At 40.7% G+C, this 16,405-nt stretch overlaps 1 protein-coding gene across 2 annotated transcripts; it reads left to right on the forward strand.

Annotated features, from left to right (window-relative positions):
- The first annotated feature begins 1,584 nt into the window (after positions 1–1,584).
- LOC105037062 (1,4-dihydroxy-2-naphthoyl-CoA thioesterase 1) lies at positions 1,585–5,654 on the forward strand. 2 transcript variants are annotated; one of them, XM_073252116.1, is made up of 3 exons: positions 1,585–1,861; positions 1,949–2,140; positions 2,361–2,636. In XM_073252116.1, the coding sequence occupies exons 1-3, from the start codon at positions 1,730–1,732 to the stop codon at positions 2,559–2,561; spliced, it is 525 nt and encodes a 174-aa protein (XP_073108217.1). In that variant the 5' UTR covers positions 1,585–1,729; the 3' UTR covers positions 2,562–2,636. The 2 variants fall into 2 exon arrangements, with proteins under 2 accessions (XP_073108217.1, XP_073108218.1); XM_073252117.1 differs by lacking the exon at positions 2,361–2,636 and adding an exon at positions 5,359–5,654 and having other exon boundaries at positions 1,597–1,861.
- Positions 5,655–16,405: the final 10,751 nt, after the last annotated feature.

The raw sequence follows: 16,405 nt of genomic DNA on the forward strand, positions 1-16,405 counted from the left end.
TACAGGAGCCGGGCTCTGCCTTCGACATCAACAGCAGCTTGGCTCCGCCCGGACTCCTACGGGAGCCGGGCTCCGCCTTCGACTTCGAGCAGAGGGCTCCGCCCGGACTCCTACGGGAGCCGGGTTCCGCTTTCAGTATCAACTGCTGGTAAGCTCCGTCCGAACTCCTACGGGAGCCGGGCTCCGCCGCGACATCAGAACAGCTCCGCCCGGACTCCTACGGGAGCCGGGCTCCGCCTCCGACATCGACTGCAGCACAGCTCCGCCCGGACTCCTACGGGAGCCGAACTTCACCTCTAACTTTGACTGCTGGTAAGCTCCGTCCGGACTCCTACGAAAGCCGGACTTCATCTCTAACTTTGATTGCAGAGGATTCCGCCCGGACTCCTACGGGAGTCGGGTTCCGCCCGCAACTTCAGCTCCGAGAGGGCTCCGCCCGGACTCCTACGGGAGCCGGGCTCCGCCTCCGACATCAGCTACAGAGCAGCTCCGCCCGGACTCCTACAGGAGCCGGGCTCCGCTTCCGACATCAGCTGCAGCACAGCTCCGCCTGGACTCCTATGGGAGCCGGGCTCCGCCTCCGACATCCCCTGCAGCACAGCTCCGCCCGGGCTCCCACGGAGGTCAGACTCCGCCCACGACCCCGGCCGCCAGGAGGACCTCTCCCGGACCTCTACAGAGGCCGAGCTCCGACCATCGCCGAGCCTCAATCAACAGATCCGTGCCCCCTGGCAGGCCACCAAAACGGCCACGATCCTGCTCCACTTCCTGTGACGGATTCCGCGCAGCTCCATCATTCCCTGACAAGCCGCAGTAACTGTCGCCGCCCTGCCCCCACTTCCTGTGGCGGATTTCGCACAGCTCCACTACCCCCTGGCAGGCCACGATAACGGCCACGAACCTGCTCCACCTCCTGCGACGGATACCGGGCGATTCTCCCATCCGCTGGCAAGTCACGACAACGGGCGCTGCTCCACTCCCTGCAACTGATTCCACGTGGCGAGCTGTGGTGATGGCCACGATTCCGCTCCACTATCTCTCGCAATAAATTCTCCTGACCACGGGCGGCCCACTACCAGACGGTTACAGGTGTCGCCATCAATCCGTTGCCCCCTCCGTCTATAAAAGGGAGATTCAGATACGTTATTCTTTAAGCTCATTCCCTTATCTTAAAACTCTGCTAAATTTTTCGTTTGAGCACTCCATTCTTGTTGAGGCAGAGAACTGACTTGAGCGTCGGAGGGTTTTGCCGGAGCAACCCCACCTCCGGTTTAGACTTCCCTTGCAGGTCCCGGCGGCGACCGCGGCTTCCCCGACTCCAGCTTCTCCGACGCAAGCAGATTTTTGCACCAACATATATATATATATATATATATATATATATATATATATATATATATATTATAAAAAAAAATTAATCAAAAAAAAAATTGTTTTTTTCTCTCATTCTTTTAATTCCTCTTCTATTAGCGAAGGATCGGCGTTCCTACCCCCCACCACCCCACCGAAAAAAAAACCAGAAAAAGGACCGGTGTGACGTTTGGGTCATCACGGCGTTCCATTTAGACCGTCCCTTGGCTCCACCTACCTCAGCCTGCCATCTCCGCGTTTTCCCAGCTACCCCTCCACCACGACTCCCTTCACTTCTTATTTATCTCCCTTCCCATCCACCCATCGCTACCCCTCCCATCAGTCCAACCCAGACGATCCCAGCCGTCCACTGGCCCCAATGACTACATCCCCTTCGCCGTCCAAGACGGCGGAACTCGACGCCGCCCTCCACTCCGTGGGCTTCGAGGTCGACGTCCTCTCCTCGGATCGCGTCACCGGCCGGTTAAAGGTCACGGAGTCCTGCTGCCAGGTGAGCCTTTCTCCGAACTACTCCAAATTTTAATGGTGGCGATGAGATTCACTGATGTGTTGGGTTTGGAACTGGAATCGATCGCAGCCGTTCAAGGTGCTGCACGGCGGGGTATCGGCGCTGATATCGGAGGGGCTGGCGAGCATAGGGGCGCACATGGCGTCGGGGTTCCGACGGGTCGCCGGGATTCAGCTCAGCATCAACCACCACCGGAGCGCCGCCGTCGGCGATCTCGTCTTCGCCCAGGCTACCCCCGTCCACGCCGGCCGAACCGTCCAGGTCCGTCCATCCATCCCCCCTCCGTCCTATCCCACTTTGTTTGAGATCGATTATTGCGATGATTCCCTTCTAATTTTGGGATGGATTGCGTCGAACGATTTGGACCTTGAAAGCCCGAACTATTATTATATGTTGTGAGGATATTCTCTTCTTCTTTTTTGGTACAAGATATTCTCTTCTTCTTCGGTCTCACCCCTCCCCACAACCGATGGCCTTGCAGGCTTCCACCCAATTTTTTGGGCACTTTGTGGTACAAGATATTCTCTTCTTCTTCGGTCTCACCCCTCCCCACAACCGATGGCCTTCCTGCTTCCACCCAATTTTTTTGGCACTGATAGCTACTGCTTCGGGGCCCATCTACGGTACCACACACTGCCGCGCGCCACTTAGGGAACCAGTAGCGTCCTGCCACTTGGCATAGTTTTGGAATATATCTGGGTGCGTAGCAATTCTAGAAGATTGAAGAAACAAAGTTCGAATTCGATTTGATCGCTTAGTAATTGGTACTTTTCTCCTTCCGGATCATTTTCGTTTTTACTCTTTCGTAGGACTCCTGCAAGATTTTTTTTTAATGTACATGAGGTATCTAATCTAATTTAATTTCGTTTTTACTCTTTCGTAGATTTTTTTTTAATGTACATGAGGTATTTAATCTAATTTAATTTGATCCAATGCGATGGCAGTCCGCTCTGTCGGCGACGTATGCGAGTAATATTCGGTTTGATAAACAGTATACGAGTAATATTTAATCCCTCCCGCTCCCCTCAAGGAGTTAGAAAAGGTTACGTGAATAGCATTTAATCCAAAATAAAATGCTTGTTGGACCAAAGCCTATAGTATAAAATATGATCCCATTCATATTTGGCTCATCATAAATAAATTTAATTTTTTAGATTAAATAAATTTTGATCATAAATAAATTAATTTTTTTAATATTTAAATTGAATTTAAATTTTAAATATTTTATTTATTTAATATTTAAATTGAATGTATCAGATAACTTATTTAATTTATTTAAAATCTATTTATTCTATTCAACTATTTAATCTATATAATATCTGTTTAAAATTTATTGAATCTATTTTCGACTAATTTAATCTGATCAATTTAACTTATTTAATTTATTTAATTAATCTATTTAATTTATTTAATTAATTTAATTTAATTTAATATATTTAATAAATATATTAAATAAATTAGATTGAATTATTTATTTAATAAATAGATTGAATTTAAATTTAAATTTTGATCTGTTTAATAAATAGATTGAATTTAGATTGTTAATTTTTTAATTCAATCCATATTGACTCAATTTATATCCGATCCAATTTAATCCAATAATTTTTAATCCAAGCTCTCTCTTGAATATTTTGAAAGATATTTTTTTTCTAATTTTTTTTAATTTTTTAAAGGTACGAATGTATCAGAGTTATATAAGGATTTTTATCTTATCAAAAAAAATTATCCATGATCTACTAAGATAATATATCGTTTGATGGACGATGAGATTGGTTGGATTTTTTTTTAATATATTTATATTAAAATTATACAAATATTTATTTTATCTAGAAAGAAAGTATCCGTGATCCGCTTCAATAGTCTATCGATTTGATGGGGGCTGAGATGTGAGGATGCAATCAGCTGAAGCCAGCTGAAGATGGGATCACTGATTTTCTGAGGTCAATAAATTTTTTCCGGGACAAGCCGAAATGATAATATGTCACCTTGACCGTCGATCAAAATTTTTATCTGATTTGATTTGATGAAACTCTAACTGCAATTTTCATTAATTTTAAATTTTGTACCTATAAATATATTATTTTAAATAAATATGTAATTAATAAAAATAATATTTTAGAGGTTATATATTTTTAAATAAGAAATAATAGTTTAGAGGTATGGTGGAATGCAAACGGCCGTCTGATTTCCTCAACGGTGAAGGAGATGAACGATGGCTTGAGAGCCGTCAGGTAGGAACTAAGGACAAGACAGCTTTTTAAAGCCCGGGCAGCGGCACTATTTTACCTTCCAGACGAATTAAAAAGCGGAACACGGCACGTGGCTCGTCAGAAGTGTCTCCATCGTCCCATTTGTTTTCATTCCTGCCATAAACTTCGGACAAAGAAATTTCTTTGACTCGGCTGATTCGGCAAGTAGACGGTCACGTCTTTGGATTCACCATTTTTCTGTTGCCACCGAACCGCATGATATATTTTTTTTTCTCTGCTTTTATTAAATGTATTCATACTAAAAGAATGCGAGCGCGTGCAAAAAAAAAAAAAAAAAAGGTTTTACTACCTTTCAACTTGTGTCGCAGTCGACTTGTCACAGTATGGGTTCTGTCCCTTTAAGGCTAGAGGTTTGAATATGTAGTGTGTATAAACTAATTATCAGTTAGACCTTTAAAATTACATGTTCAAAGGACCGTATTCAATTGTAGATCCTGATTAAAAGAAAATATTATATATATATATATATATATATATATATATATATATATATGTGTGTGTGTGTGTGTGTTAATGTAGAATCTTTTGAGAGATGACAAATACACATTTTAGTTTATGCATATATAGAGAGAGAAGCTGAGGTTTGGTTAAATCTAAGCAATGATTTGAATTATTGAATGTGATTTATTATTTTTAAATATTTATATTTAAAAAATTATATAATTAAGAGATCTCCTAATCTATATGTTAAATGATTAAAAAAATATATAGAATTCAATATCTGCTTGAGCTTTGCAATAAACTTTCTTTTTCCGTAAGAAAAGATGAGACTACGAGACATGCATGCATGATTATTTTCTTTCTGGTCTTATCAGGCCTCCCATCTTAAAGTGTGTAATGTCATATATCTATGCCAATTAAAGCAACTTCAAAACTTCAACATGATGACATTCAAAGGTTGACTGTTTAATTTTCTATGTTGGGTTCATCATGATTGCAGTATCAATATGCAGTCTCGTCTTATTCTTCTTGTTTTAGTTAAGTCCAAGTAGACAATTAGAGATAATATTTGTTATGACCTGATTCCAATGCTTTAGAATCAATTTCATGGTGCCCTAAAATCTGAAAGCTTTGGTTCAACACTTGTACTCCATTGTATTAATGGTTAATAATTCCACTAATAAGTCTGATAATTATGTTATATGAAGCTGAAGGTATAATAACTTTGAAATTGTTCACCTTACTAAATTTATTGTCCTCTACAAGCAGGTATGGGAGGTTTGTTTGTGGAAGTTAGATCCGGTTTCCTCGGAGAAGAAAATTCTACTATCCTCGTCTAGAGTCACTCTTTTGACAAATTTACCTGTACCGGAGAACGCCAAAGACGCTGGAGATGCTCTAAAGAAATATGCAAAGTTATAAGCTGTACGCCACGAGCACACATACAAATGAGTATTCTCCAAGTTCAAACTAGTTATGTCTTGTTCATCTGGAGTTGATTAAAATTGTAGGTGATTATTAGATCAAAGAAATCAAATGCTTTCCAAGCTAGTTATTCCGCACCAGGATCGCTGTATGTGGTGGACCATGGACGGTTGATTTCCATTGCCCCTTAAGTATTGGGCTCTTCCATGGTACGGTTGGACAATGTGTGATACATGTGGCGTCGTTCATCGAGATGTGACATACCCTATGCAGCGTCCATCTATGTGTTGCAATTAGAGCTGACCATAGATCAAGCCTCGGGCCTAAAAAAATTATATTTATTTTTAATTAAATTTTCATTCGATCTATTTAAAATTTGATATTTTTTTACTCTCAAGCTAGACCTATAATCAGCTCTAATTGTATTTGATATGTACAACGACACCAATTATTTTCTAAAAGCATGTACATAAATATTTTCCAATGACACTCCTCAAATAAGGTTTTAAACGGGCTATCCAATCATCATGCATGCCCCTTTTACCAAAAAAAAAAAAAAAATCATCATGCTTGCTTGCCCATGTCTATTTCCAAAATCCTGTCTTTTGAACCATCTACTCATGTTACCAAGCAAGTGCAAGGAGATTTTTTCTTTTTTTTTTTATTTAACAAAGTTAAGGAGTGGAATTCCTTTTCAAGAAAATAATATTTTCTGTAGTCTATTAAATTTGCAAACTTTTGACTTCCATATGGATAAGTTATACTCTCAAACCCCAAGTTGTCTAGATTAGTTTCTACCTAAGGGGATGTTTAGTCATCTAAATAGAATCATCGTGATAATCTAAGATCATCAGTAATCCTCATTCTAAGATAATCTAATCCCTAATGATTTAAGATCACTATATTTAATAATGTTATTATCTAATGATTAAAAATCTTAAGGTATTTACAAATAACATGTTTGGTATATCATGAGAGTCCAAAATCACTAGCAACATAATACCAAAAATATCCCTGATATATACCAAAGAGTATTTTTTATGTATTCTCAATTCTCATGAATTAAGAATTTAAGCAAATATATTGATTCTTATAATAATCCTATTATTTTGTCGTAAACTATTTTTAACAGCCACTATTTTAAAAAATTAGATTTTTTTTTTTTTTAAGTTCTAGATATGATATATCTTAGATATGAAGTGTAGATGACAACATCCTCCTTTGATCCTAATGTCAAATGTTTTAGCACCATACTAATAGATAAAAAGGAAAACTAAGCTCAACCTATATGGGGTGGCAATGGATAGATCATAAACACTCTCCTTGATGTCAAATTTGGACAAATTGAATTAAAGTTAAATCTATACAGTAAATCAACCATTTGCGATATATTTTTATTATTATATTATTTCTTCCTGCATATAAATTTTGAGCTACTACAACAACTAACTTCAAAATCTCAGCTATAGTTTTCTATCTTTTGCCAATTATTCCACCCATAGGAGGGCTCACCGTTTAGGAACATGGCTCTTCGTTCTTGATGAACTCATGATTTTCAGCAAATTATATGGAAATAACGAGCATATATATATATATATATATATATATGGTATTAAGGGAGGCAAGATGCTATTCATCTATTTTTTATTAAATAAAGCTTATATACAAGTGATTATGATCATAAGGCAGTGAGGACGTATTGGCCTGGTGTCTGAAGGAAAGGAGACATGGCATCTATATAGGTTGAATTAAGGCATCATTGCTTTTATTTTTCTTTGAAGTTATTTTCTATCCTATGATGCTCCATGACAACATCCATGGACACAACGGACACAATGGAAAGAGATTTGTGTTCAAAGAATTCCGACCAAACATCTTAGGAAATAGAAATATTTATAAGACAAAAAAAACCCTATACACCTTAGATCCTGACAACATCCATGGACACAACGGACACAATGGAAAGAGATTTGTGCTCAAAGAATTCCGACCAAAATCTTAGAAATAGATATATTTATAAGACAAAAAAAAACCTATACACCTTAGATCCTTCAAAAAAGAATATATTTTAGGTGTACAGACAGTTCTACGTGATGAAAAGTTTGTTTTTTTGCATAGATATCAATGTTTAGGAAAAGAAGGCAGACTCAATCAAATATAAAATAATAAAAGATTAAAATATTAAAAAATAAAAAAATAAAAAAAATCAATATCTCATGAAATTAAGAAATCATCGTGGCCAAAAAAAAATGAAAATGAAGGGGAAGAAAATAAGTTAGGAATCCAAATCCCTCGCAGGCACTTTTCCCAAATGATATTTTCTTGAAGTCTCTCACATCCAGCATGGCAGGATTTGGCTAATGCTTAACCACTAAATCAAGAGGCAAGATTGTCCCAAAATTTTATCTCAAGATTATCATATTGGGTGATCTTAGATATTGATCTTTAAGGATGAGTTTTTCATCAATAGATTGGGTGGTGATTTGAGAAGTGGAGATCATCTTGCATGCTTACCATATAGGATCATTAAGTGCAATCAAATACGATGATCCTACCATCTTCATCCAGATCATTTTTTTTTTAATAAAACATCCAGATCATTTTTGATCTTGTATGGATCACCCCATACCAAAAATCTCCTAAAGAGTGGTCTAGAAATCTATGCTTGCTTGCATAGGTGAGAACTAGTAAAATAACCCCAGGAGATGAAAAAATAATACTAAATCATAAAATGATATATTTATCAAAAAAATAAAATGATAAAATAATAGAAAATATAAAGATTGAAATTGTAATATATAAAATTATTAAACAACAATAAAAAAAATCTATCATATAAAGCACAAACTATTCTAGTACCTAAAAATATAATACGATTAGTTTTCAAAGTTACAAGAACAACTAAAAACATAATATGAAAGGTAATTGAAGGATCAGAATAAACAAACTATATCATATTTTGTAAATTAATAAGATAGAAATAAAAAAAATCTCTAGTAAACATACGTTTCTAACTTTATTTACGTAAAGAAATTAGGGTGGGCTCTCGAACTCTGAAAACCCTCCCCCTTTTAATCAAAAATAATAAATATATAGTTTAATAACTTTCAAAACTCCATTTGCGAATTGAGTGGGAACCAAAGTGTTAAAGATGCCATGCCATCTCTACCCAGGATCCTAGGACGACGCACCCACATGGTAGCTCGTGACAGCCAAGTATCAACCCCTGGGTTTTGGTAAACAAGTAACTTATTCATCTAGCAAGTACTTTACCAGCTTGCTTGGGTTTTGGTAATTCACATGCGCTCACCAACGATTAGTTTTTATATGCGTCATGTTCGACAAATCATGTAAAGGCACGTTTCTGATTTCCCATAAAATTCCTCAGAATTTATTTATGCACTTAATCTAACAAAAATCCGCTCGAGGTCAAGGGTATCCTGTCACCACATCCTACCACCCCTTTCTAAGCTAAACATTCTAGTATCACTTCAAGATGCTGGCAGTGCGATAGAAAGAAACTTAATAGAAATGCAAGACTCCTGATTCCTTGTTGCTTTATGTTGGGTGGATGTCTGGTCAGGACACCATCTTCTGAGACCTTTTCAGTACCACGCGATGCAGCAGGAAGAAAAAAAAACAAAACAAAAAAAAACAATCAAAAATACGTGGATCAGCCACAAAAGGCTCGTCTCACGGGCATACAAACTTCACTATTAAAAGAAAATTTTACAAGAGAAGACCTCATCCTCAATCCTTGCACACCCAATTCTCTCTCACCTGAAGTTCCCCTCACAAAAGCTCTCTCTCTCTTGGAGACCCCCCTGAACCCCTGAAGAGCCTGGCGACCGCTGTCCAGGAGCCTTCTGTTCGCCTCTCTCTCTCTTCAATCGGGTTCGTACGGCTCTGTACGGCGAGAAACCCGAACCACACCTCTCTGTTCGTCACAGTACCCTTTTAAAGGGTTAAACCGAGTTTAAACTTGATTAGAGAGGGATTAGGAGTCCTAAACAAAGCCAAAAAACCCTCTGAACCGTCGGATCAAGACCGCAATCTCTCTGAGCCGTCCGATTGTGCTCCGGTCCACGGAATAGTACCGTGGACCACGAGAAACGTGTGGGAAACGCCACGCGGTCCACAGGCCCCGCCGTGGACCGCCGGCCACGGTGGACCGGGGCAAAGGGCCGCGGGCCCGGGTCGCGGGTCCCGCGCAGCCTGGGTCGTGCATCCTGCGCAGGCCTGGGTCGCGCGTCCCGCGTGGGCCTGGGCCTGGGTCGCACGTCCCCGCGGGCCTGGGTCCCGCGTCCCACGCGCCGCGCCTGCGGCCGCGCCGCTGCCGCCCGCCGCCGGTCGCCGGCGGTCCTCCGCCGCCTCGATTCTCATGCCGACTTCAAAAGCTCGTATCTCCTCCATCCGAGCTCCATTTCAGGTGATCTTGGTCTCGTTGGACTCTATTTTTCGCCGCGAACCTCGCTGTGGGCTCAATGTGGGCTGAATCTCGAGGTGTCAAATCCTAACAATCTCCACCTCGACTCGATATTCGGCCTCCTTCAAACTCCGAGAGCTTCTGGATCTCCTCGCCCCCATGCCCTGAGGCAATCGCCTGCTGATCATGGATGGGCAAACATGGGAGTCGAGCCAGGCTGCTCGATCCCATCTCCGTCGAATGCTGTGCTCCTCCTGACCTGAGACCTGCTCGAGGCATCATCCTGCGGCAATAGGAATCTTACCTTGCGACGTCGCCTCTCATCCTCCCGAGTCTCCTGTCTCGTGCCCGATCCGCCTCCTGGAGCTCCACCTCGCTCTGGGCTCCACCTGGCTCTCGAAGTTTCACCTCGCACTGGGCTCCCTGCCAGGTAATAATGTCCTCTGCTCCCCTTCTTCCCCTCCAGTACAATCCTATTGCCGCGTACACCCTCAGGATTCCTCCACCAGCTACCGTCCTGTAGCCTCTCGAATCCAGTCTGCTAAGTGAGATAAGATTCCGCCTGAAATCGGGTATGTATCGGACCTCCCCAATCTCCTCACTGCACCGTCATGTATCCTCCAGCTGACCGTCCCAATGCCTCTGATCGCACAGCTCGATCCATCCGGCAGATATACAGTGCTCTCACTGTTCTTCAGGGAGTCAAACTGCTCCTCTCTGCAACACACATGATAAGGGCATGCAGAATCTAATATCCACTGCTGGGAAGAAGTAGATACCTCGTCAGATATCTCCAGGACATCTCCATTTGAATCGCTGCCGGCCGTCGCTACAGCAGCCACCGTCCGATTTTTCAGTTGAGGGCAATCTCTGGCTAGATGCCCCAACTCCTCACACCGGTAACACCTTGTTTTGCTCAAGTCCCTCCTGGACTTAGACCGCCCTCGTTGCGATCTCCTGTCGCTCCATCTACCGCCTCCTGCTCCTCCAGAAGCCACCAAAGCTGAGCTACTGCCACCTGAGCTCGAAGCTGGGTTCTCCCTCCTGAGAACCTCGTTCTGGAGTATCGCCGCGGTGACCTCGTCCATCTTGATAGTGCTCTTCCCCACTAGAATAGCAGTCACCAAGGACTCGTACGAAGGGGGAAGCGACGCCAGCCAAACCAGTGCCCTGGTCTTCTCCTCAACGTTCTCGCCAACGCTGAGAAGGTCGGTGAGGATCTTTTGGAAGTGGCTCAAATGCTCCTGCACGCTCTGTTCCTCAGTCATCCGTAGTTGGTAAAACTGCCTCCAGAAGAAAAGAGTGTTGGTGAGAGACTTCGCCATGTACAACTCCTCGAGCTTCGACCACAGTACCGTCGAGGAAGTCTCGCTCAGTACATGGATCACCACCTCATCCGCCAGATACATGCGGATGGTACTCACCGCCTGCATCTGTAGCCGTTTCCAATCCTGCACCTCCATGGTGGTCGGCTTCTCATCGCACAAGAGAGCATCGATCAACCCCTGTTGGATGAGCACGTCCTTCACCCTTGCCTGCCACAAGGAGAAATTGCTCTTACCATCAAACTTGTTGATCTCCATCTTGATTGTTCCTATTTTCTCCATCTTCAGTCTTGCTCACCACCACTGCAATCTGCGTCCTTGTACCGCCTTGCTCTGATACCATTTGTTGGGTGGATGTCTGGCCAGGACACCACCTCCCAAGACCTTTTCAGTACCACGCGATGTAGCAGGAAGAAAGAAGAAACAAAACAAAAGAAAAACAATCAAAAATACGTGGATCAGCCACAAAAGGGCTCACCTCCACGGGCATGCAAACTTCACTATGAAAAGAAAATTTTACAAGAGAAGACCTCACCCTCAACCCTTGTACACCCAATTCTCTCTCACCTGAAGTTCCCCTCACAAAAGCTCTCTCTCTCTTGGAGACCCCCCTGAACCCCTGAAGAGCCTGGCGACCGCTGTCCAGGAGCCTTCTGCTCGCCTCTCTCTCTCTTCAATCGGATTCGTACGGCTCTGTACGGCGAGAAACCCGAACCACACCTCCTTTGTTCGTCACAGTACCCTTTTTAAGGGTTAAACCGAGTTTAAACTTGATTAGAGAGGGATTAGGAGTCCTAAACAAAGCCAAAAAACCCCCTGAACCGTCGGATCAAGACCGCAATCTCTCTGGGCCGTCCGATCGCGCTCCGGTCCACGGAATAGTGCCGTGGACCGCGAGAAACGTGTGGGAAACGCTCACGCGGTCCACAGGCTCCACCGTGGACCGTTCGGTCCACGGTGGACCGGGGCAAAGGGGCCGCGGGCCCGGGTCGCGCGTCCCGCGCAGGCCTGGGTCGCGCATCCCGCGCAGGCCTGGGTCGCGCGTCCCGCGTGGGCTTGGGCCTGGGTCGCACGTCCCGCGCGGGCCTGGGCTGGGTCGTGCGTCCCGCGCGGGCCTGGGTCGCGCATCCCGCGTGGGCCTGGGCCTGGGTCGCGCGTCCCGCGTCCACGCGCCGCGCCTGCGGCCGCGCGCTGCCGCCCGCGCGGTCCTCCGCCGCCTCGATTCTCGTGCCAACTTCAAAAGCTCGTATCTCCTCCATCGGAGCTCCGTTTCAGGTGATCTTGGTCTCGTTGGACTCCATTTTTCGCCGCGAACCTCGCTGTGAGCTCAATATGGGCTGAATCTCGAGGTGTCAAATCCTAACACTTTATCTTCAGAAAAAAAGATATGGCAATGTATTGGCTTTTTTTAGTGGTCGTATGCCTGCTGCAGTCCAAAGAGTGGTATGGGGCTACTCATTTTCGGTGTCTTTTTCACCATTAACTGACCCTAGACATGCTTCTGGAGCAGGCAACTTGTGAGAGAAAAGTAATGCAGTGCATTCTACAGGGACATTTTGTTGCAGAGAAACACCAACATTAGCAACAGCTGTGACGCCATGACTTCTTTTGTGAGCTAGGGTTACATGGCCCTTCCTAAGGTTGTTCACCATGTTTCTTGTCTTCAAGAAAAATCCTTGCTTGGGAAATTTTCTTGGCAGACTTTTGATTAAAGCAACGTGCCGGGAAATTCTAATATTGGCCGAAGATGTAAGATGGAATTCAGTCGTTGTCTTATTACCCATCACAATAAGTTAAAAGGAGTATTTGTGCTCTGGATCATATGGATTTGATGAGAGCTATTAATGCCTCTCTCTCTTTTATTGAATTTTTTGATCTGATCTATATTGGTTCAATCCGTATCTGATCCAATCTGATTCAATTATCGTTTCAAATCTATGACCATTTTTAAATATTTTGAAAGAGTTTTCTCTTTTAAATTTTTTTAGATGTATCCATATTAGTGTTATATAAGAACTCTTATCTTATTAAAAAAATAAATTTATAATTTATTTTAATAGTATATTGATTTGATGGATGATGAGATATGGGGATGCCATCGGTTGAATTTTTTTAATATTTTATTTTTAAATATATTCATATTAAATCATATGAATATTTATTTTAGTAAAAAAAAATTCATGATCCACTCTTAAAGTATTTTGATTTGACGGATGATGAAACGTGAGGATGAAACCAGCTGGAGCCAGCTGAAGGTGGGATCATCGGTTAATTTTCTGAGGTCTATAAATTTTTTCCGGGACAAGCCAAAACGATAACATGTCATCCTGTCCATCAATCAAAGTTTATATCTGATTTGACGCCAACTTAACTGTAATTTTCATTAATTTAAAATTTTATATCTATAAATATATTATTTTAAATAAATATATAATTAAAAATAATATTTTAGAGATTATATATTTTTAAATAAAAAATAATAATTTAGATGTACGTTTGTATATCAACGATTCTTTTTAATGATGAAGGAGATAAATAAAGATAAATAATATAAAATTTGATATATTATCTAAAAATAAGTATTATAATAGATTGGATAGTGGTATATACTGTAGTGTATTTTGATAATTAAATTTGAAGATGGGGCGAGGGTCGTTCGTTGGTCCCGTAGAATATTTTTATATTTTTATATTTCTTCCGCATCAGATTGATTAATGTTTGTAAAATTAAAAAAATAAAAAAACGCCCTTGAGAGCCGTCATGTAGGATCCAAGGACAAGACAGCGGGCAGGCCCGGGCAGCGGCACTATTTTACCTTCTAGACGAATTAAAAAGCGGAATACGAACGAATTAAAAAGCTGCACATGGCGCGTGGTTCGTCAGAATTGTCTCCATCGTCCCATTCGCCTTCATTCCTGCCCTAAAGTTCGGACAAAGAAATTTCATTGACTCGGCTGATTCGACAATTAGAAAATCACGTTTGGATTCACCATTTTTCTGTTGCTACCGAACCGCATGATATTTTTTTTCTCTGCTTTTATTAAATGTATTCACACGAGCACTCACAAAAAAAAGGTTTTACTACCTTTCGACCGTGTCGCAGTCGACTTGTCACGATATGGGTTCTGTCCCTCTAAAGTTTTGCATATGTAGTGTGTATAAACTAATTATAGTTAGATCTTTAAAATTACATGTTCAAAAGACCGTATTCAATTGTAGATCCTGATTAAAAGTAAACATTATAATATATATATATATATTATATATATAGAATCTTTTGAGAGTGACAAATACATATTTTAGTTTATGCATATATATATATAGAGAGAGAAACTGAGATTTGATTAAATCTAAGTAATGACCTAAATTATTGGATGTAATTTATTATCTTTCAAATATTTATATATAAAAAATTATATAATTTAAAGATTTTTTAATCTATATATTAAATGATTAAAAATATATATAAAATTCAATATCTGCTTGAGCTTTGCAATAAATTTTCTTTTTTCATAAGAAAAGATGAAATTATGGGACATGCATGATTATTTTCTCTCTCATCTTATTGGGCCTCCCATCTTAAAGTGTGTAATGTCATATGTCTATGCCAATTAAAGCAACTTTAAAACTTCAAAATGATGACATTCAAAGATTGACTGTTTAATTTTCTATATCGGGTTCATCATGTTTGCAGTATCAATACACAGTCTCTTCTTATTCTTCTTGTTTTAGTTAATTCCAAGTAGACAATTAAAGATAATATTTGTTATGACCTGATTCCAATGCTTTAGAATCAATTTCATGGTGCCCTAAAATCTGAAAGCTTTGGTTCAACACTTGTACTCCATTGTATTAATGGTTAATAATTCCACTAATAAGTCCGATAATTATGTTATATGAAGCTGTAGGTATAGTAACTTTCAAATTGTTCATCTTACTAAATTTATTGTCCTCGACAAGCAGGTATGGGAGGTTTGTTTGTGGAAGTTAGATCCGGTTACCTCTGAGAAGAAAATTCTACTATCCTCATCTAGAGTCACTCTTTTGACAAATTTACCTGTACCGGAGAACGCCAAAGACGCTGGAGATGCTCTAAAGAAATATGCAAAGTTATAAGCTGTACGCCATGAGCACACATACAAATGAGTATTCTCTAAGTTCAAACTAGTTATCTCTTGTTCATCTGGAGTTAATTAAAATTGTAGGTGGTTATTAGATCAAAGAAATTAAATGCTTTCCAAGCTAGTTAGAATCTGGAGGTGCATTTATTCCGTATGTAATAACTGAGCAGCGTTGCTACAATTTTTTTTTTTTTCCCCTCGAAAAAACAAAATTTGAATGCACCAGAACTTCAAAAGGAATTTTATCAGAAAAATGCTATTTTTTTATTTTTGCAAAATGGGCCGCAATGAACTAGTTTGCAAAAGTAATGCATCTCGGATTTATTGGAGTATTATAATACCACCTTTGTCACTGTTACAAAAGCATTTCCATACGGCAATACGTCTTATATGTGTGCACTTATTGGATATTCGTGATTAATGTGTGTATTTAAAATGGTGGACAAAGTCAAAACAAATAGACCATTTACAACCAAAAAAAAAAGAAAAAAATCCTGGTTTTGCAAACACTGAAATAGAATGGATACTTTTCAATAAAATCCCCAACTTCGAAGTGTTCAATATCAAGAAAACTGCTTGATAATAGATAAATTTTTAAATTTAAAAAAGTACAGAGTCGGATCACTGTTGGTACCAATGTTGCTGGCAACTAAAATATCGAACCGGTTTATATCGCACCAGGATCGCTGTATGTGGTGGACCATGGACGGTTGATTGGGGGCATTATATTTCCTCCAATGCCCCTTAAGTATCGGACTCTTCCACGGTATGGTTGGATAAAGTGTGACACATGTGGGTCGCTCCTCGAGATGTGGCACACCCTATCCAACATCCATTTAGAGCTTATCATAGACCAAGCCTTGGGCCAAAAAAAAATTATATTTATTTTTAATTGGACTTCCATCCAATCTATTTAAAATTTGATATTTTTTACTCTCAAACTTGACCTATAATCAGCTCTAATTGCATTTGACATGTACAATGATACCAATTATTTTCTAAAAACACGAACATAAATA

The sequence above is a fragment of the Elaeis guineensis genome, chromosome 2 (assembly GCF_000442705.2).
Source record: "Elaeis guineensis isolate ETL-2024a chromosome 2, EG11, whole genome shotgun sequence".
In the NCBI taxonomy this organism is placed as follows: Eukaryota; Viridiplantae; Streptophyta; class Magnoliopsida; order Arecales; family Arecaceae; genus Elaeis; species Elaeis guineensis.